Source organism: Lactuca sativa, chromosome 6, assembly GCF_002870075.4.
Source record: "Lactuca sativa cultivar Salinas chromosome 6, Lsat_Salinas_v11, whole genome shotgun sequence".
Lineage (NCBI taxonomy): Eukaryota > Viridiplantae > Streptophyta > Magnoliopsida > Asterales > Asteraceae > Lactuca > Lactuca sativa.
The window spans coordinates 61,437,465-61,460,352 of NC_056628.2; the positions used below are offsets into that span (position 1 = coordinate 61,437,465).

The following is a 22,888-nucleotide window of genomic DNA, read 5'->3' on the forward strand; positions in this document are numbered from 1 at the left end:
CAGATATTCATAAGGAGACCGAGATTAAGGTAGAGTGATTATAAGTAGCAGGAAAAAACGTGCAAATAAAGAATAAACTGATCACCTCAGCACTTGTTCACTAAGACCAGTAAATGCTCCAATTTTACATTATACATTTGTTTATTCCTACTACAACAATTTACTTTGAAAAGTCTAAACAAAATGCATAACAATTTTTACTGTTATAACTGGATTTGGGTAGATTTTTTTGTCATTCTTCACTTGGTCCGAATTTTGTTGATTCAACATCACATGCCTCAAAGCCTCCAATTGAGCAAGAATTGTGATTCCTGAAGTAGTTGAGGTGTTGTTTCTTTTTGACTTAATAGATTTAAGTTGACTTGGAGGGTACTACGCCAAATTTCTTCTAAGGTTTTGAGAGAATATGAAAGCTATAGGCAAATGCATTTTCATATATGTTTGTTAGGAAGAAACTTGACATATATCACACATACATATTAGTAACAATAGTAAGTAATTCATCATTACTATCATGAATGATCAGGATTTGATAATTAAAGCCAGTGATAGGTAGGAAGCTTTATTTTTATCACAATCATCCAAATCCAAATCTGCCTAACTATATCCTAAATAGCAAGAAAATTACTAAACGCGTAGTATCAAATACTATCAGCAATCAATAACATTAATCTGGTCAAAAGAAGCAACTTATAGTAAATGTGACAATAGCTGAGGAAAGAGCAAAAAAAAAAAAAAAATCATAATTTGCCATAACCTCAGATAACCCCATAAACATATTTCTGATTCCAAATATAATCCTCCAAAGAAAAATACACACGGAAACCCCACCAGCACCATAGATGACACGTTTTTTCTCCTCCAACATGCCTCCATTTACAATCCAATAAGTTGCTTATCCTTTTTTTTTTTTTTTTTTTTAATTTTACTCTTCAACAAATTTACATCTGATCTTTCCTTTTAAAAATATTACATATGGTCACTCGAATCATCTCTCTTATAGAGCAGAAAGATCACTGACTATTAAATCAGAAAAACGAAATTCGGAAACGGTTTCACTAAGGCATACCATCAAACAGTTGGTGTGCAGTAGAGATCAACACAAAATGGAGGTCTAAATTAGTAGAAAAATCATCAAACCTGTTGTCCTGTTCAGACTCAAATAGAGAAATTGAAAACACCAAAAAAATAATAAAAATGAGAGAAAGAAACATACCTAATCAACGTTGGACTCTACAGACCTCACAGAATGCACAGTGGTATAATTACTTGGCTTTGCAAACGCTTAGTTGAAGCTGACAAAAGAAATTTGAGATGGAGATAACAACTCTGCTGTGTGACCTTATCGATTCATGGAAACAAAAGAAATCTGATTAGGTGATAACAAATGCACATAAATTGTAGCGACACAATGAGGACAGTATCCCAACAATAGTAATAAACTTTTAGGGGAAAAGCAACGAGCTTCACCAGCTCCAAAACAGAGGACACTGAAAAATAGTATCAAATCTTGTATGGGAAGCAGAGTTCATAATAAATAAATTAATGATGTTATAAGAACACAGAACAATGTACAATAACGCATGCTTAATCTACAACATAAATTAAAATATACCAATTGCAATTCTGGCTCTGCGAACAGTATTTATTAGAGTATAAATGGGTACTTATAATTTTCGTCTTCATCTTCGTCCTTCTTAATTCAAGCTATCCTGGAGGTTTGGCATCATATATCATGACAGCTAGAGAACTCTTAGCAGATTCAAAGGCTGGAAACAATCCATTTCATGGCTTCAGTACACCTTCTGTCTGTCACTAAACTATCTTTTTAGGCCAAAATTAAGTTTACCTTTTTTTTTTTTTTTTTTTTTTTTAATGATTTCAACCACATTTCTGCTGGCCCCATCAGGCGAAGTTCTAACATTTGGCGATGATAAATTTATCAAATATGGCAGGTGTTAACCAAATACAACATGCTGCATTTGTTCTTGTTGCAGGAGGGCTTGGGGAACGCCTTGGATACAATGGAATCAAGGTTAGTTCTGTCTTTTAATCCTGTGAATTGTGATAACTGTTCTGTTAGTTTAACACCACTCGATAAAACTTCATGTATATTGTAGGTAGCACTCACCATGGAAACCACTACAGGAACTTGTTTCTTGCAACACTACATAGACTCCATCTTATGCTTATCTAAAGCTAGTTGTACACAAACTAAAGGTACTTTTTGTTTCCCCATGAACATGTTATCTTTATTCTTGTAGGCACAATATAAACTTAAAATCAATATATTAAAAAACTGGTAAATTGTCCAATTGTAGGTGAATGTAGAAGAGAAGCACCTTTTGTGATAATGACTTGAGATGACACATATACAAAAACATTACAACTCCTAGAATCAAATTCTTATTTTGGGATGAAATCTACGTACACAAGTAAAACTTTTAAAACAGGTAATTGCATCACATTTGGGTATTCTTTTTGCTACAGTAGAAGGGCATAAATGGCATTGTAAATTCATGGTACCATGTTTCAGGAAAAGGTAGATTGCTTGGCTGATAATGATGCTAGGCTTGCTGTTAATCCACACAATAAATACAGAATACAGGTGCAGTTTGTAATGCATATATATGTATTTGTAATCTTCCAAATTATAAACCCTTTGTTTCTCTTATCAGAAAAAACCTCATGGTCATGGTGATGTTCATTCATTTCTTTATTCAAGTGGTCTTCTTAAAGAATGGTATGTATGCATTTTTTTATTTGATTGGTTTTTGTTTTTATTAAAATATCTATCTCATTATACTTTATGGAACCATCTCTTTTAGGAAAGATTCTGGTTTAATTAAGAGGGGTTGTGTTTTTTCAAGACACGAATGGACTCCTATTTAAGGTTCATTTCAAAGATTGCCTTAATAGTATTATCATATAGAGTTTGATATACAAAATTATTTTATTTATTTATTTATTCAGGCAATTCCTGCAGCATTGGGAGTAAGTGCAACTAAAGAGTAGCATGTTAATTCTCTTTCTGTTCCTCAAAAAACCAAAGAAGCAATTTGAGGCATTACAAGGCTTACTCATTCAGATGCTAAGTTTTGTTGAATTATCTTGTTACTGAGTCATGGTTTTTAAATTATTTTTATATTGACAAAAATACGCTCAGGAATAGAAATGGTGATTAATGTGGAATACAATGAATTGGATACTCTTCTTAGAGCAACAAGTCATCCTGATGGAGATGTCAATTGTGACACTGGCTTTTCTCCATACCCAGGCAACATAAACCGAGTATAATATATATCACTTTATATTTTATTATTAGAGTGATTTTCCTGATGTTAAGTTTTGATTTTTTATAATTACATTTTATTGTAGTTAATTCTTGAGGTTGGGCCTTACATGGATGAACTCTCAAAAACTGGTGGTAGCAATAAAGGAGTGTGTTAACCCCAAGTAACTTCTCTCATACCTCATGCATTCTTTCTGTTTCCTAAAAGTGTATTTAAATGCTAACAACCTTATAAATCACTCTATTTAAAAACCTAAGACTATTAAGAGTTTCTATTAAAGGAAACTGCCAAAATGGTCCCTAGTGTTCGAAAATTTTCTTTGGTTCAAGTCCAACAAAGATTTTTTTGTTTAACTTTTGGTCCCTATGTCAAGGTTTCATTACTTGGTCCCTGTATCATTAAATGTAACTAGACAGCTATTTGGTTTTTCAAAAAGACCATTTTACCCTTCGACCAAACTCAAAAAGGACTCTATACCACAAGTAAAATGAGTATATTTTTGGGACCAAAATCGAAAAAAAATCAGCTATAGTTAGGGACCAAAATGGTATTTGGTAAAGATAATCCCGTTCCAGAAAGTGTTGATGTTACCTTGACTGATTCTGATAATGAAGATGGAGTTCTAGGCGTTTCAGAAAGTGTTGAAGCTCCTCAAAATGTTCAGGCTTCCAAGGTTGATAAGCCCCTGTTGCAGGAAGTGGACATAGTTGGTGTATCAGGGAGTAAAAACGCAGGGGGTTCAAAGAAATGGGTGTGTAAGCACTGCCATCAAATGTTTACCAACTCTTATACTAGAATTTATGTACACTTTTTTGGTGCTGCAATCGGGAAAGCACCAGAAATCAATAGGTGTCCTGCTATACTCAAGGATCGGGTTAAATATCAAAGCTTGTTAAACAGAGTAAATGTTGCTGAATCAAAAGGTATTTCTAAGTCTTTGAAGAACTCTGTAATTAATAATAAACAAAGTTCTACTTCTAAATCTAGAAAACCGCTCGAAGATTCTTTTGGTATGATGGAAAGAAACACAGTTGATATGAAGATTATGAGAGCATTATGTACTAATGGCATTTCTTTCAATGTTCTACGTAATCCTCAATTTCAAGAGATGATAACAGTCATAAACAGGGCATCTGCTGGTTATAAGGCTCCTTCATACGATAAAGCTCGAACCGTTTTGCTTGATGAGTGTGTGAGAGATGTGGAAAAGGGGATGACTTCAGTGAAGGATACATGGTATACACAGGGGGTTTCTATTGTGTCGGATGGCTGGTCCAATGTTAAACATCGTGTAACACCGTAAAAATTAAGACAATTTTTCACTTTTTAAAACCAAAGTCATTCATAATCATTTTCAAGAAAACATTGTAGCAACATTATCTCATTACAAATCCCAAGATCAAATCATAATAAACTCCACGGGTATGGGTGTGTGTACAGATCATGCCGGTGCTTTCCCGCGATCATCGTTGGTACCTGAGACACATAACAAAAACACTGTAAGCATAAATGCTTAGTGAGTTCCCCAAAATACCACATAAACACATATCAGCCACTCAAGGCTGTAACTCTGTTGACCTTCTGGTCGAATATCTATGTGGGACCCTCTTGGTCCCATAACTCTGTGAACCCACTGGTCCTAACTCTGTAACTCTGGATCATGCATATCACATATCACAATAAATCACAACACATAATAACATACAAATACACTGGCATATAACTCTAAAATACTCTGTCACATAATTCTGTTACTACACTAGGTAAAGTATAGTGAGAAAACTCACCTCAGATGTCTCGGTAAATCTCTGACTCAGTAGAAATATGATCTAGCCTCCGCTTAATCACATAAAGTAAATACTCTCATAAATATAACTATACTCAACCCTCTCTTAGCACCCTCAGAAGGGTAAAAGACCATTTTACCGCTCTTTTGGCTTAAAGGCTACATTGTTGACCAAACCCTAAAAGTCAACAAAAGTCAACGGTCAAACTTTGACTCGACTCGTCGAGTGCACTTGGGCGACTCGGCGAGTCTACACGTGTCCACTAATTCTTTAGTCTCGCTTGGCACGTTGAGTTCCTCCCCTTGCTCGACGAGTCACACCTGGCATGAATCGCGAGGCCACCCCGACTCAACTCGTTGAGTCTCAAGAACAACTCGGCGAGTTCCGCCTTGAACTCCAGTGCTCTAATCCCCTCTGACTCACTAAGTTATTTCCCCAACTCGGCAAGTCTACTCACTGAGTGATTTACAGGAAACCCTAACCCTACTCGCCGAGTCTGATCTTTGGACTCGACGAGTTCATTCCATGCACAAACTCCATTGACCTCTTAAGGTCAGATCTGTTCCTTAAATCCATAGATATGACCTTCCCAAGCATGATAATCACGTAAAGTTCAGACCTTGACACTCATATAGCATCTAGATGGTCTCACTTGGTGATTTAGCCCCAAAAATAAACTCCTAAGTTCATGGCTCCCAAAATAACCCATAAAGCTCCAAGGGTTAAGGACTCTGGACCTCTTTGACTCCAGATCCAAAGCATAAACTCGAGAAGGGACCAATTGCTCCACATATCCATTCTCTAAAGGGGTTAGAAAACCCTAACTCTAAGAATCAACACCAAATCTGAAGAAGGTCCGAATAAATACCTTAAGATGAAGTCTCTGAACTCTGAAATCACCATAATCTCTCCTCCTTTAGCCTCCTCTTGCCTTGGTCACCTCCTTCTTCCAATCACACCAACAAAATGATCAAAAGTGGCCTCTCCTTCCTCACAAACGCTCTAGATCTCTTAGGGTTTCTCTCTGGGGTTTGGTAGCCGCAAATGACGACCCTAAGGGACTTTAAATAGGTCCCAAACCCAGAAAATTAGGGTTTCATTAAACAGCGTGGACTCGCCGAGTCCACTTATGAACTCGCCGAGTCCAGCTGTGAACCCGGATAAGAATCCGCGACCATACTCGGCGAGTCTAAGCACCAACTCGCCAAGTCCCCTCCCAACCTTCAAAAATAAAGGGATAAAATAATATGTCTGGGAATTCGGATGTTACACATCGACCATTAATCAATGTTATTGCTACCAATAGCCGTGGAGCCATGTTTATGTATGCAGAGGACTTTTCTGGTGTAGAGAAAACAGGGGCAACAATTGCAAACTTCTTGCTTGAAGCCATATAAACCGTAGGACCAAGGAATGTTCTACAAGTTGTTACCGACAATGCAACAAACTGTAAGGCTGCTGGAAAGGAGGTGGAGAAGGTACATAAACAAATTTTCTGGTCTCCTTGTTGTGTCCATACTTTGAATTTAATTTTTAAAGATCTTGCAGTCGATTGTTTTTGGCTAATGGACACATATAGGAAAGGGAAAATAGTTGTTAACTATTTTCTTAATCACACCCATGCATTGGCTATTTTTAGAGATAATTTACAATTGGAATTATTAAAAGTAGCCAAAACAAGATTTGCATCTCATTATATTTTGCTGAAAAGGTTATGGGATTGTAGAGAGTCTCTTGCTACTACAATTGTCCTTAATTCATGGAGAGAATGGCAAAAAATATTGATGAAAACACTAGGCAAAGTGGATTATTAGTTGCTGATACAATTAAAAATGAAGACTTTTGGGATGATGTGGAAAGTGTCCTTGCTGTTACAAAACCAATATACTTGATGGTTAAATTTTGTGATGGTAAGGGATCAATGATGGGAGAAATTTACGAGAAAATGGATAACATGCTAGGAGAGATTAAGGATGTCATGATGAATCATTGTTATGCTGAGTATTACCCCCGAGTGGAGAAGATTATACTAGCAAGGTGGGAGAAGATGACAATCCCTTTGCATTGTTTAGGATTTGCATTATCTCCAAGATTTTATGATAAAAATTATCTTGAGGAGATGGCGGCACCAGGTGGAGTTCATAGGAAAGCTCCAAATCTTGATAAGGAGGTTATGGTTGGTGTAATGGAATCTTTTAAGAGGATCGCGGAAAGTGGAGAAGAGGAGCATCTTCTACGTGAGCAATTCCCTACTTTTCACATGAAAAAAGGCCTTTATGCATTGGTGGCAGCTTACATGGATGCGGTGACCATGGATGCTATTGATTGGTGGTCAAGTTACGGGTCAGAAACGCCCAAACTTGCTGTTATAGCAAAGAAAGTTTTATCACAGCCTATTAGTAGTTCATCAGCCGAGAGAAACTGGAGTACGTACTCTTACATACATAATGTCAAGAGAAACCGATTGAACTCCAAAAGGGCTGATAAATTGGTGTTTATACATTCAAATATTCGTCTCCAATCAAGATTCTCCGAAAGTTACGCATCTGGGGCACACAAGAAGTGGGATGTAAATCCCGAAAGCACTAACTTGGAACAGTCAAGTACACGACTTTGAAGAAATGAAGTGGGAAAATCTAGAAGATGTTGAGAGAGTAGCTGATGATGGGAATGAAAAAAGGCAAAGGAAAGAGTAAACTTAGGGATCTTTTGGTATTGAAGTTACTTTGTTTTGAATGTTGAAGTTATTTTAGCTTTATTTGGTATTGATCTTTTGGTATTGAAGTTATTTTGTTACTTTTGTATTAAACTTTTGAAGTATGAATTGAAGTATTGATCTTTTGGTATTTAGTATACTTTTTATATTTATAGTATTATATATTTTAGCAATATATGTACATCGTACTATATTATGTGGTACACCGTTCCACGTACCAAAATAGCGTTCCGGAGAAGACTACCCCCCCTCGTACCGAATTTTATAGATTACCGATCCTCGGTCCCGTTTTCGTTCCACGTACCGGAACGATCCCGTTTCCGTGTAATTATGGGTCAGACAAACTAATTTGATAATTATCTAGATATATAAGAGTTATTTACAGTTTTGGTCCCTGGGTATAGCTGGTTTTTTTCAAATTTGGTCCCAAAAGTTCTCTTGTAATTTTTGTCCCTATTTGACGTTTTTGGTAATTTACCAAGTAAAATTATCATATTTTATATGACCAAAATTGCAAAAATCAGCTATACCCAGAGGACAAAAATGTTGCAAGAACCTCAAATAAGGACTAAATTACTAATAGAACTTTTTGGGACCAAAAATTTAATTTACTATAAAATTAATAATCATAGAGTAGATTATATTTTTGGTCCTTTAGTATAGCTTATTTTCTGCAATTTTGGTCCTTAGTTTATGTTTTTGTAATGTTTTTGGTCTGTGTCATAATTAAAATGAATCTTTTGGTCCCTAACTATAGCTGATTTTTTTTCGATTTTGGTCCCAAAAATATACTCATTTTACTTGGAATAGGGACCAACAACATTACAAAAACCTCCAATAAGCACCAAACGACAAAAGAGAAAACCTTTTGGGACAAACATTGCCAAAACTAGTTATGTTCATGGGCCAAAATGTAATTTACTCTAATAGAATAATGTAATTTTTTTTCTTCAGGCTGGTGTTAAGATAGATGATCCAGTTTTAAAGGTGTTTAATGGCCAAGAGGTGGAGGTTTGGTCACGTGTTGTGTGGAAGCCAAAATGGGCTGTTACATTTTCTGATGTTAAAAGGAAAGTCAAAGGAAACAACAACTCTGTTTCATAATGCTCTTATTGAAAATTTGTCACTGGACGGAACCCTAGTTATCGATTCAGTTAATGACGCCTGATGTATGTTAGAAATAGAAACATGCTTTCATTTCTTCCTATTACATCATTGTAGTTTAAAGTACATTGCTACTACTAGAAAACATGGGGTTTTCCTACGGAAAATAGCTACGGAAAATTTCCGTAGCTAATTAGTTACAGAATTGCTACGGATTAGCTACAGAATGGGATGCCCTAATTTAGTAACGGAATAGCTACGGAATAACTACGGATGCTATTCCGTAGCTAATTAGCTACAGAATAGCTAGAGATGCTAATCCGTAGCTATTCCGTAGCTAATTAGCTACGGAATGGCTACGGGATACCTACAGATACTATTTACCTACGGATTAGCTACGGAGTATGCTTTCCGTTAGAATTCCGTAGCTAATCCGTAGCTAAGTAGCTACGGATTAGCTACGGATTTTTCTTATTTTTTGATTTTTCGGGCACCAAACGTCGTTTTTTCGCTTCGTTTTTTTCACACCTCTACTATAGATGATTATCTATATTTTCATCAACCTATAGCTATTAATATCGTTCATAAAGTCGTGTGCCCTTTCGGGATTAAGTACTCGTTTCACAGTTTAACATTGTAATGCCTATAGTTTTCACCAACTTCTGATGGAGTATGTTTGTATATATATATATATATATATATATATATATATATATATATACATGAATGAGTTGTGGTATATGTGTACGTGTATATGTGTATGTATACGTGTTTGTGAGATGTATGTAAACGTATTCATAAGCATTATAGTGTTAAACCACTAAATGAGCAATGATTCTCGTATGTGCACACGGCTTTATAAATGATATTAATAGCTATAAATTGGTGAAAATATAGATAATCATGTATAATAGAGGTGTGAAAAAAATGGAGCGAAAAAAACGACATTTGGTGCCCGAAAAATTAAAAATAAGAAAAATCGGTAGCAAATCCGTAGCTAATTAGCTACGGATTTGCTACGGATTTTTCTTATTTTTTATTTTTCGGGCACCAAACGTCGTTTTTCGCTCCATTTTTTCACACCTCTATTATACATGATTATCTATATTTTCACCAATTTATAGTTATTAATATCATTTATAAAGGCGTGTATACATACGAGATCCATTGCTTGTTTAGTGGTTTAACACTATAATGCTTATGAATACGTTCACATACATCTCACAAACTCATATACATCATCATCATCAACAACATCAACATCATCATCATCATCATCATCACCATCATCATTATCATCATCACCATCATCACCACCATCACCACCGCCACCACCATCATCATCATCATCATCATCATCATCACCATCACCACCACAACCACCACCACCATTATCACCGTCATCACCATCACTATCACCATTATCACCATCACCATCACTATCACCATCACCATCACCATCACCATCACCATCACCCTCACCATCATCACCATCACCATCACCATCACCATCACCATCACCACCACTACTACCACCACCATCACCATCACCGTCACACTATCAATAGTGATCGTCATCATCATCATCATCCTCATCGTCATCATTTATGCATCAATTTGTTGTTGCTTATGTTTTGTTTTAAGTTTAATCAGGATTACACTTAAATTGAGGAGGTTTGTTGGTGATTTTATATCATTAATATTATTTAAGTGTAATATGATTAAAATTGTTGACCAAAAATGATCTTGTTTAATATTGAACAAGTTAGGATGGTGTAAGAGTGCACACATGTTCAAGTTTTTCAATATTCAAAGTACATTGTTATTCAGGGGAGAAGCCCCTAAATGAATGGGGGTCCGCAGGCAGCGCCCCTGGGAGCGGGGGTCCCAGGGGCTGTAGCCCCTGGCTGGGATTGAAATCGCTCAGCGCGAAATTTTTTTTATTTGGACTATGTTGCTATATTAAAAAATGCATCAAAAATCCAATTTTAGAAAGTTGACACTTTTTAGAAAGTTAACTGTTCGGGTCCACCTCCATGTATCGACTCCTACACTTTCCTTCATATCGACTCCTCGCTTATGTCTTCCCACCTTTTGTCTTCTGTGAACGCCAACCCCCTCGTTGCTCGTCCCTTCTCCGGCGCATTCACCCATTTTCCGACGTTCCTTCCCTCTCCGGCAGCATAGCTCATCCGTCATTACCCCTCTTTGCTCGATTTCTTCTCCCACAAAGGTAAAACCTAGTTTTTTTTTAATTTGAAGAATGTAATGGCACATTCACCCCACATCGCAGCACACCCTCTGACCTCCCATCTTCGGCGTGCCCGTTCGTCATCATCTCCGGCTGTCGTTGGTGATGGCTAATAGCGATTTCGGTGTTGTGGAGGCTGGAAAAACACGAAGAAACAGCCCAATCGTTATGATTTTCAGCTTGTGAACACAAGATGTGAAGGTAATTTCTATAAACCTAAGTTAACGTCGGTTTCGTTTGGAATTGTTGATTTCATGTTGAAATTGGTTGATAAATCCTAAAATTGCTTATGGATGGAAGCTTTTGAGGACATTAGAAACCTCAATACATGAATCGATTCTAGTTTCTTGAGGTTGAAGATGATGAACGATAGTAACATTGACTTTTCTGTTTTGGTCAAACCTGGAATTAGAGTAAAATATCATCTAATGGTAATCATGAGCATGATTAGAAGCTTGAAATTTATGTAAAAACACAAATATGTTGCTATTATCTTCATGAACTTTATAACTTGTTATTTTTAGAAACTTTGTTGAAAGTAGATTGTCAAAATTTGTATAAGATGACTAATTTCAAAGGTGTTTGACAACCTAAGCATTGGTTCTTCTTAAAAACAGGTTGGCATGAAAGATTCATGAAATTTCACTCTAAAAGAAAACACATTCAGGCAAGTAGGATGCCTGAACGAGAAAATTGTCAAAAGGGATCACATGTATTGCTTTTGGGGGAACCTTAATTTTGACAGAAGAGGAGCTACAATGGCTCTTGGTTTAGATAATAGCACATTACCAGGTCCGTTAATTTCTTTATGTGTATTCAAGTCTTTATTAATTCTAGTTTTTATAAAGTAAATATTTATGAATCACAATGTTTCTTTATTAGGCATAGATGATTAGATGGATTGAAATGGTGTTTTTTTTATCATTTAACATTAGTAAAAATGGTTTGTTAATAAGATGCAATTTTTCACTATTATAACACTAGGAAAAATGGTTTGTTTGTTAGATGATATTTTGTATCTGTTAGCATTCATGTGTTAAAATTAGTTTGAATGGAATGAATATTAGTTACCATGATAAATAATTCCCACAGTATTATTAACATCGCTTGCATAATATGATTTCTTTTATATGCTAAAAGAAAGTTATAACTAACTTATTGTAACTAAATAACAGTTGCACATTCTTTCAATTAGTAATTGATACTTGTTTTTACATTTTTCAGGCAAGCTTGCATGTTGTTAGTTTGATACTTCCTTTGCCAAGTAATCGATCAAAAAAATTTCAATTTTATTTTGTAAGCACTTATTTAAACATTTGTAGTTGACACTTATTATGTGTATCATTAGACAATGTTAATTAGTAATATGTATTTGTATTTGATACTTTTTTAGGTTTATTAGTTTTATTATAATGATATTTGTTTTGTAGTTGAATTTCAATATTATTTTAAGTTTAATGTAATGGGTTTTTTCAATATTTTGGAGAGAAAAAAACTGGATTTTTTTATAATTTTTTATTGTTTTTTTTTTAAAATAAAAAGTAATTAGCTACGGATTACCTACAAAAAATCCGTAGCTATTTACTTCCGTAGCTATCCACTTCCGTAGTTATTCCGTAGCTACTAACTTTCGTAGCTATTCAATTCCGTAGCTATTGAGTAGGAAATCCGTAGCTATTTATTTCCGTAGCTATTCTGTAGCTATGGTAGCTACGGCAAATTCCGTAGCTACTCCGTAGCTATTTCGTAGCTAATCCGTAGCTATAATTTTCCCACAGGCCATTATGCTACAGGCATTTTTCCGTAGCAATTCCGTAGCTATCCGCTTATAGCTACAGAATAGCTACGGATTGTGCTGTAGCTATTGCATCAGTTTTCTAGTAGTGTGCCTGAATAAGAAACATTGAAACTATGATGTTATAATTGTAGTTTAGCCTAACACCATATTTTTGTTTTTTGTCAGGTGAAAGTGGGATGAGCAGTGCAAAATAAAGGTTGGGGAATTGAAAGTGTTGATAAAGAGAATAGTGGATTGCCAGAGGTTGGGGAATTGAAAGTGTTGATAAAGAGAATAGTGGATTGCCAGAGGAAGTGAGGATTAGGAGTTTTAAAATAAACAAAATGGAGCACTTGGAAAAATGCTACAGTGAATCAGGGAAGCACTGATTGAAGCCTTGAGGCAAAAATCTTTGCACATTTTATATCCATATCAACTTAGGTTATGTTTGGCACACCACAACTAGCTTATTTTTTTATTTAATGTATGTGGGGCATCCCTGTGGCATTGATATGGTGTCGATGTTGACCTTTTTTTTATTTAATCCTAGTTTTATTTGATTTTAAATTAATATAAAATAATTAACATTTATATTATATTTTAATAAAACACTTAAAATTGAAATTACTCTTGAAAAAGAATAGAGAACCATTGCCTTCACCAACTTCATATTCATGATTTCATCACCCCAAAGTACTTCGTCTTCTTCACAAAACATTCGTTTCAGATTTGATTTTTGTTCTTTTTTATTTATTTATTTAGGGATGAAGATGAAGGTAACCGCAGGTGGTGGGATAGATATGAAGACCACAATGATGACAAGTTAATGAAGATGGTATGATGGTATTATGGTTGCTGTTGTTTGTTCGATTTTAATTTCCCTCCCATCAACTCTAAAATTGCAAAATAATAATAATAATAATAATAATAATAATAATAATAAACAAACAAACAAAGAAAGAAAAAACGAAAAAAAAAAAAAAACAAACAAACTAACTAACTAACTAAACCCTAATACAGGTTTCTTGCATTTGATGAGGGAAGGTTTCATATCCAAAATTTTGTATATGCATTCAAACATTGAGTTTTCAATGTTTCATATATTTGGATTATCCTTTTTTATTTTTGGTTTTTGAAAAGTTTTCTTCATGATTTTGTAATCGTTCGGATATTTGGATTAAACAATTGGACAGACTTTATAGATGTATATTTCTAGCAGTTTTATATATATGTTTTGAGTATAAAATGGATATTTCAAATCCGATGGCTTCTAATCCCATATATGAAGTGAGATCTCAAGCAAATAAATCTATACACGGTTGATTTATATTAAAAAGAGTCATCTATGTTTTTTTTTTCTTCAAGTTACATTATTCTGTATTATGTCCAAATTTTCGGAAAAGTTTGAAAATTTCATATACAAATTTGGATATCAAAATCTGTTATCCTAATTATCCTAAATTTTCAGATATGTAGCTTTAAACCCCCATAGAAACAACAACATAAGGGTTTTAGTGGGGAAGTGTTGAGGTAGACTGATTATTTTGAGCCGATGTCAAACTTCAAAGAGTCATGGATATTTTATGACATGTGCAATTTCAAACGGTATCTATTATTACCTTTTAATCTCAAACTTTACTTTCTGAAAAACTTGTTCATCTATAGTCATCCAGGGGCCATGTGCTGTAGATACAATAGAGAACTCAATAATAGAAATCATAAACTCAAGTAAATTACACTTTCAATTTCCATTTATAACTTCTTTGGGGGGGGGGGGGGGGGGGGGGGGGGGGGGGGGTTAATTTTTGGTTGCTCGTTTATTTTGGAATAGTGATGCAAAAAACTGATGCTAATCGTGTTTTCCACTGCAAAATGTAATGGAAGTGCAATTACTACCAAAGTAAGATATCTAATGGATTTACTGGTACACCATTACTAAACAGGTTCAAACAAAATTGATTTGTATCAAACTATTTTTTTCCACAATGGTCCGGTTTGGTTTCCAATTTTTTTAGTGTACCTCTAATTTTCATTGTGTTTTTTTATGCTACGAATGTATGATTTTTTTAGGATAACTTATTTCATACAAAACAGGGAAAATGGCCACCCATGGTGTTGGTGGCAAATATATTGATATGGGGGATTTAAAAACCACAACCAAATTACATTACATTACATATTAGAAAATAAGAAATCAAAAATAAAAAATTAAACGACAAACTACTCCTATCTACTCTTTTGGAAACTTGAAACGAACACAACCACCTTGACATAAACCCAATCTTTGAAGCTGTCATAAAATTGAAAAAATGCACGTCTCCCTTGGCGGTTGAGAAGTAAAGCCCCACATGCTATCCAAAATCCAGTAGCAAAACCCATTCCCACACCAATACAAAACCATCCCCAGAGTTCATCATCATCTGTGTCTTCCCCATCACCCTCACCTTTACCAATCAGAGGTGGTACTTCTGGTTCTTCATCTCCAGGACATTTTTTGGTAAGGGGAAGTCCGCATAGTCTTTTGTTTCCATTGTATCTTGAAGGTTCAAAGGATTGGAGCTGAGTGCTCGTTGGGATTCTCCCTGACAAGTTATTAAATGACAAGTCTAGGTAATTCAGTAAGCTCATCTGAGACATGCTTGATGGCATCCTCCCTGATAAATTGTTTCTGGATAAATCCAAAGTTAGAAGCTTTTTCATCTCACCAATATGCTGTGGAATCTCTCCAGATAGAGCATTCTTTGAAAAATTCAGGGCAATCAAGTCTGAAAGATTGGTAATTTCATTTGGGATTTGTCCTGTTAGATTGTTGCTGGACAGGTCAATGCTCTTCACCAATTTCAGAGTTCTACTAAATTCACGTTCATCTCCTTGCCACTCAATCATTGCATGGTCAACATATGTACCACGTTTATATATAATATTAAGACCTCCTAAAGTTATAAAATACTGTGTATCTTGTGGGAATCCTCCTTGGTGAAGCATGCTCGTAAGATTACTCAAACATGAGGGGATGCTTCCATGGAGATTGTTCATTGACAAGTCCAAAACTTGAAGATTAGGTAACTGACATAACTGTAAAGGGATGGTTCCAAAGAAGTTGTTTGATCTTAGGATAAGAACATACAGCCCTGATAGGTTTTCTCCTATCCAAACAGGCACATCACCAGAAAACTTGTTGGCCCCCAAATTCAATGAGATTAAACCCGTGCAATTTTTTAAGGACAAAGGCAATTCTCCGGAGAAGTTGTTATCGTATACATACAACACCTGGAGTTGTATCAAAGATCCAATAGAGGGAGGAAGCCTTCCAAAGAGATTGTTGTGTCCGAGATTAAGAACTCTTAGGTATTTAAAATGCCACAAACAGTCCGGGAGTTGTCCGGTTAATGAGTTATGAGAGAGGTCAAGAAATTCTAAGAACCCATCAACAATTTGGCATATAAAGGCGATCCCTCCAGAGAATTTGTTTCTGGAAAGATTTAATATTGACAAAGTGGAAGGAACATTCAGTATCGGACCATGAAAGCTGTTGGAACTCAAATCTATCGCTGAATAATCTTTGTCAAATTTTGATAATAAATCTGGTACTTTCCCGCTAATGTTGTTGGAAGAGAGATTCAGATATTCTAATTGAGAAGGCCAGCTGTCCCAAAACTCTAGAGGAATTGTGTCTGAAATTCCAGTATTGGAAAGATCAAGAAAGGTAAGATTTTTAAGTGTCTGAATAATCCATTTGGGGAAGCGAGGCCCTAGCAGCTTGCAAGAGCTCAGATCTAGATTCTTAACATAAGAGATGTTTGACAAGTGATATGTGGAAGGAACTGTAAGATTATTAAAAGAAATGTCAAGCAATTCAAGTCTGGGTAGTCCCCACAGTTTCTCACTTATACTTCCAATTAAGTGATTATCAGTTAGGTACAAATACATCAGGGATGAAAACTTTTGGATCTCAATGGAAAATGACCCTGTAAATTGGCTTCCTTGAGCAGACAACTCTTGTAATGAAAGGGATGTGCATCCAGACAAATTGTTGAGAAAATCAGGAAATTTGACAGCAGCCGAGTTGTTACTGATTTCCAAATACTCCAAGCTACAGAGGTTACCAAGATATTTGGGTATCCCATCTAACATGTTGCTAGAGAGATAAAGAAAACGAAGTTTATTGCTGGTTAATGGTAGCAACCAACGATACATGGATGAGGTGAGATTGTTGTTTTGGAGATAAAGGTAAACAATAGATGAAGAAGAAGAAGAGTTGAGAAATGAAGAAGAATATGGATACATGACCTGTGACAGCTCACATCCACCTAAAGATAAATCTGAGAGTTTCTGGAGACTCAGAATGACATCTACCCAGTGATTTTGTTTGGCTAGGGAAATCCCACCCATTCTCAGGGACTGCAAATGAGAGAGATGAGACAGCCACTCTATGCTTTTAACTCTACACCTTCCAACAGAATTAAGATGAAGGTGCTGCAAGTTGGTGAGGTTTCCAAACTCTGGAGGAATGGTTCCATTAAAATGATTCCAGCCAAGGTCAAGGTACCTTAACTCGGTCAAAGAACCAATGATGGTGGGAATGGTTCCACGAAAAGAATTGTAGGAAAGATCAAGAATATTCAAGTAGGTTAGGTTAAGCAATGAATGGCTTATCTCACCTTCAAGCCAATATCCAATGACATCAAGCCCTGTGACATGACCTGTTTGGTTGCTGCACGTGACTCCTTTCCAGTTACAGCAGTCATCTCCTTCAGCTGTCCATTTGGAGAGATGTTCATGATGGTCATGAAGGGGAGCTTTGAAAAGAAGGAGAGCATCTCTCTCATCATCCAAACACTGCTTCATATCATTTCCTCCTGCTGCTACCAATTGGCTGCCAGTTGTAGTCACAAGGAGTAGCAAGAGAAGTGAGGAAATTATAAAAACACAAGAATTCATAATGTAAATCAAAATCTTATGTGCTGATTTTTGGTTTGTATTGATGCCTGCCTATATGAACTGCCCCCATAAGGGTTTATATAGTCTCCATTGTCAAGATGAATGATTATAAGTGGGTCGCCATAAATTGTGTGGAATTAATTGCCCCAAATTAAACTTCAAAGACTTGCAAGTCTTGGCAATTTGTCTTTATTATAGTAGATATCTTTTCCCATCTTCTGATATGATATTGTTTGGTATATGATATAAATCCCAAAATGCAAAACTAATGAAATCTTTCAGTCAAATACAAATCTACCAATCAAAACAGTAATGATATTATTTGGGCCTAACAATCTGATCATGGCTATGAAATGAAGTTTTCTCAGTTGCATCAACTAAATCGTGAACTTATATGAATGAAACCAAGTTTATACATTACCGATTAATCATGGTCTTTTCCATTGTTAAAATTGATATTAAGTTAACACTATGTTAGTAATAATTCGATTTAAAACACGTTAGGATGATAATTAATACCACAACTTTTGCAACGTTTTTTATCCATATTCCAAATAAAATGACTATAATTAATATCAGCTATACTCGATCAGGGACCAAATATAGTCATTTTAACTGAAACATGGACCAAAACGTTTCAAGAACCTCATATAAGGACCAAAACTGAAAATTTCAGCTATACTCAGGGACCAAAAACGTTTTATTTTAATTGAAAATAAACATAAGATACACATACAGAAGCAGTTTTATTTTGCAGCAATTCTTACCTTCTGTTTACCTAAATTAAACTTCTGTCAATCAAAAATCACATATTAAAGACTCCAATTCTACCACTGTGTTTTCTGATCAACAATCTGTAGCTTCTGAAGCTCCACTCCATTCACCTTTAGCACTTTGCAAAATTTAACAAAATCATGTTATTAATATTAATCAGAAAGACAAAATATTGATGTATTAATTATTATAGTATCCTACTTCATAGTTTGCTACCTCTTGATGTAATACAAGGGGTATGTTGGTCATTTAAAGACATCCAGGATAATACTTTTTCCAAAAAACAAAAAAAAGGTGTTAAACCGGATACAAATTATTAATAATAATTATTGAAATGATCAACTTAGATTCTGCTTCATACAGGTATGTAGATAACTAGTTCTTAACTGATATGAGTATTATTATATGAAAATTTATTTCTGCTCGTGTATTGAATGTAAAAAACCATGAAAGTATAATGATGTTTAAGTTACTAAACCTTAATTGAGATGCTCATTACAATATGATAGATAATTTTCTTTGTACATGCATTAATTTAAAAAATAAACAAATAAATAGAATACATGAAAGTATATTCAATAAAATTTTCATTTTACTCTCTATGATAGCTGTTAGAAGAACACATTAAGTAATTAGTAATTAGCCTATCCATCAACTAAACTACATAGCTTCTCCAGTTCATACTTTCAATTTTTTTTTTTTTATAAAAAATACAAATTGCAAAATATCACAAGATGAGAAAAGATATCCACAATAAAGACAAATTCCCAAGACTTATAAGTCTTTGAACGTATAATTTGGGGCCATTAATTCCAATTCTGCATCTATGATTTTTCTTATAGTATTGTTCTAATTTTATGGAAAATAAGTATTGATGGAAATATTGTATGCCTCATATAAGTGGCCACCAATTTGAGGCCACTCTCGTGGGTCCAGGAGCATGTTTGGGCCTTCTAACACAGACCAAGAATTACTTTTTGTGGAGCCCACTTTTAACAATTCTCATCACATCACTTTTTTAAAAGTGATGTATCTTTGAAAATATCACAAGTTTGGAAAAGATCTTGATAATAAATTCAAATTGCCAAGACTTGCAAGTCTTTGAACATCTAATTTGGGGCAGTGTATTATAACTCTTCATCTTTAATTTGTCTTCTAGTTTTAGGCTCTAATTTCATGGAAATTAAGCATTGTGTGTTCCACCCGTTTAGAATCATTCATCTTCATGGATACTATATAAACCCTCATGGGCCTGTTCATATAGACATCAACACAATACTAAAATGTCTTAATAGAGAATAAATGAAAGTACAATATTGCTATAACAAAAAGATTAATGAATGTACGTTGCTATTTCTTACATGTAACCCTTTTGCATTTGACCAAATGTATTATCATCAAAGTCACAATACAAATTATCACAAAGTATAGTAGATTATGGTGTTAATGAGAAGCCGAATACATTTTCTCTCATCCAAAACAATTGATCAACTTAACCCCTGGTGATTTTAGCATTTACCTTTTCTAAAAGCTAACTTTGAAAGACATCATCAACAACTCTAATTCAACAGCAATCTAGATAATATTATCTTGCACCTACTTGTGCAGCTAGATCCGTTTGTTTATTGTTGGGTTTGATATGGAGAATGTTAGTGTACACAAACATTAGCTTAACAATGTAGGCACAATCAACCAACAGAACAGATGCTCATAAGGTAGCTAGAAGAAAAGATCAGATAAAGACCAGAACACGCTCCATTTTTACATTTATGTCATTCATAACTGAGAAATAAAACCCATCGACCAGTAAAAATCAATAGCCTTTTCCATGGCAAAGCCCTGAATTTGCAGGTTTTGCAAAATAATATAAACTCACAAGTTTGTCTCCTAATCTAACAATAGATTAGATGCACATGAACAATACCCAAAATGATGCAAGAATACAGAAGTAGGAGATCACCTAGGCAATGATGTGTGAGGAGGTGACGATGATGTGTGCGTGGTTGCTCTGCTACGATGCTCTGATTTCGAACCCTCGTTGACTGATTTTGATTCTAGAGTAAAAATGGTGTATTGGATGGCACATAGATCTCACGATCTTATCTGGATCTTGCGAGCATAATCACAAATATTGTTTCAAAATCAGATAATTTCTGATGTACGATGTTACGAGCGCGATAAACAAAGCTTGTCCAGTCATACAAGAGCAGCCTGTTTGTGACCTTAGAATTGGGAATTTGGTTAGAATGGTAAAAGAAAGGTTTTTTTCACGCTACGTATAATAATGACTTTGATCATTTTCTCTAAATCGAATATACACTAAATTATTAAATTTATAAAGCATATTAAAAAGAAAAAAAAAAAAAAAAAAAAAAAAAAGTCCCGAACTTTGACCATACTTATGAAAAAAAATTATGTGTTTTTTAATAGAAAAAACAAAAGATCAATTAATTTACTGGGTTACCCCTAATTCAATTAGTTTATTTGTTAAGATGGATGTCAGGTGAGTAAACGAGATGAGTAAACAAATGATAAAGTAATTTATTCACAATTGGTTGATTTGATGATCCGTACAAGGAGGAGGGAAAATGGAATCATCTTCTTTTGTGAGAAACCGAAGTCTATGAAGTGCAAATTGATCAGATTGTCATAGTGTAAGGTATAGCTGTGATTGTAGATATCAATGTCTAAAATGGGTTCCGTGGACTCCAATGATGTAGACTTGTTGGTTGCCCTAATTTAAGGATAAAGGAAGTTAATTTTGCACATGTTAATAATGATTTTACTTTTAAATGATGTAATTGTCTAATCTACTTGATGAAGAGAATAATTTGAAATATTTTTCTTGGATGCACCTTGCATTACCCTACTTGGCCCAACAAGTAGTACAAAGATAAAATGTTGGATTTGTACAAGCTTGCAGATGCTAACGATACTGAAATTGAAGAATAAGATGTAGAAAATAAAGTTGGCCCGTTAAGCAAATGCAGATAGTTTGACTATCCAATTTCAAAGATCAACTCGAAAAAAAATAATATGAAATCACAAGGAAATAAGTTCCGACATTAGGAAGTTAAATATCCATTTCCAACCATTTAAATGTAACACTCTAAATTTCCAAACAAAATTTTCATTTTTAAAATCACATAAAACCCAATATCACACTTCTCAAAAACCACAAAATGTATAAGTTTCAAAACACAAGGCATCAAATGTTTGATAATATCTCAGAATCCTCAAAAACATAATCTCTAACTGGTGTGTACAATCAAGTCAGCGCCTTTCCGCGATCCTGAGAGGTACCTAAAACACATTTCACACAACACGGTAAGCACAAAGCTTAGTGAGTTCCCTGGCCAAAATACCACATACACAAATAATTAGCCTCTTATGGCTATATCTCGATGAGGAACCTCCAGTCATGTGTCTCAGTGAAGACCTTCCGGTCTCACATCTCGGGTTGGACCCTTCGGTCCTTTATCTCAATGAAGACCCTCCGGTCTCCCAACTCAATAAAGCACAGATAATATATACATAATCACAAGGTAGAATGCATAATATCACATAACTCAGTATAAGCACATAAGTCCCTCTGGTCACACAATATTACCACTCAGGTAAGTAAGTGAGAAGACTCACCTCGTAAGTAAGCAAGTGGATCTAGTACTCAACAAACGGTCCTACATATCATAATCATCTCTAATTAACACTTTATAACCACAACCCTAACAAGTTAGACTAACCCCTTTCTCTAACTCTCGGAAAGGATGAAAGACTATCTGTCTCCATAATTCATGTCTTGACCAAACTCTAAAAGTCAACGGAAGTCAGCACTCGAGACAACAGTCCATGTTGACCCAACTCGTTGAGTGCATCTATGCAACTTGTCGAGTTCCTTCGTTTTCTCTGAAGTATCGGCAAAATCCATCTCAACTCGTCGAGTTGTAACGCGTCCAGACTATCGGGGAAAACCCTAGCCAACTCGTTGAGTTGGTTCATCAACTCGTCGAGTCCCCTTCAGTCCATACTAAGACTCCATACTCTAGATCTAGCCTTTTAAGTCTGAAGTAACACGTAAATCTGCAAGCTTTACGTCCATGCATGGCATCTAGGGATCAAAATGCCAAAACAAGCTCTATAGAGGGTTTAATAGCTTGATAAAGCTTGAATCTTTAGTCCCAAGGGACCTCATACTGTCCCGATCTAGAGTCTCAACTCCATGCCAAGCTCAAACAACTTAAAGAC

The 22,888-nt window shown here is 35.1% G+C and overlaps 1 protein-coding gene and 1 pseudogene across 5 annotated transcripts; one reads left to right on the top strand and one right to left on the bottom strand.

The window, feature by feature from the left end:
- The first annotated feature begins 1,675 nt into the window (after positions 1 to 1,675).
- The window catches only part of LOC111897733 (UDP-sugar pyrophospharylase-like), a 63,912-nt pseudogene continuing 42,699 nt past the window's right edge, over positions 1,676 to 22,888 (top strand).
- LOC111897766 (receptor-like protein EIX2) lies at positions 15,022 to 20,982 on the bottom strand. Of its 5 annotated transcripts, none has more exons than XM_042895761.2 (3): positions 20,604 to 20,982; positions 18,637 to 18,753; positions 15,022 to 17,804 (listed from the first exon to the last, which is right to left on the bottom strand). In XM_042895761.2, the coding sequence occupies exon 3, from the start codon at positions 17,774 to 17,776 to the stop codon at positions 15,155 to 15,157; it is 2,622 nt and encodes an 873-aa protein (XP_042751695.2). In that variant the 5' UTR covers positions 17,777 to 17,804; positions 18,637 to 18,753; positions 20,604 to 20,982; the 3' UTR covers positions 15,022 to 15,154. The 5 variants fall into 5 exon arrangements, with proteins under 5 accessions (XP_042751695.2, XP_023749486.2, XP_042751694.2 ...); XM_023893718.3 differs by having other exon boundaries at positions 18,637 to 18,761; XM_042895760.2 differs by having other exon boundaries at positions 18,637 to 19,895.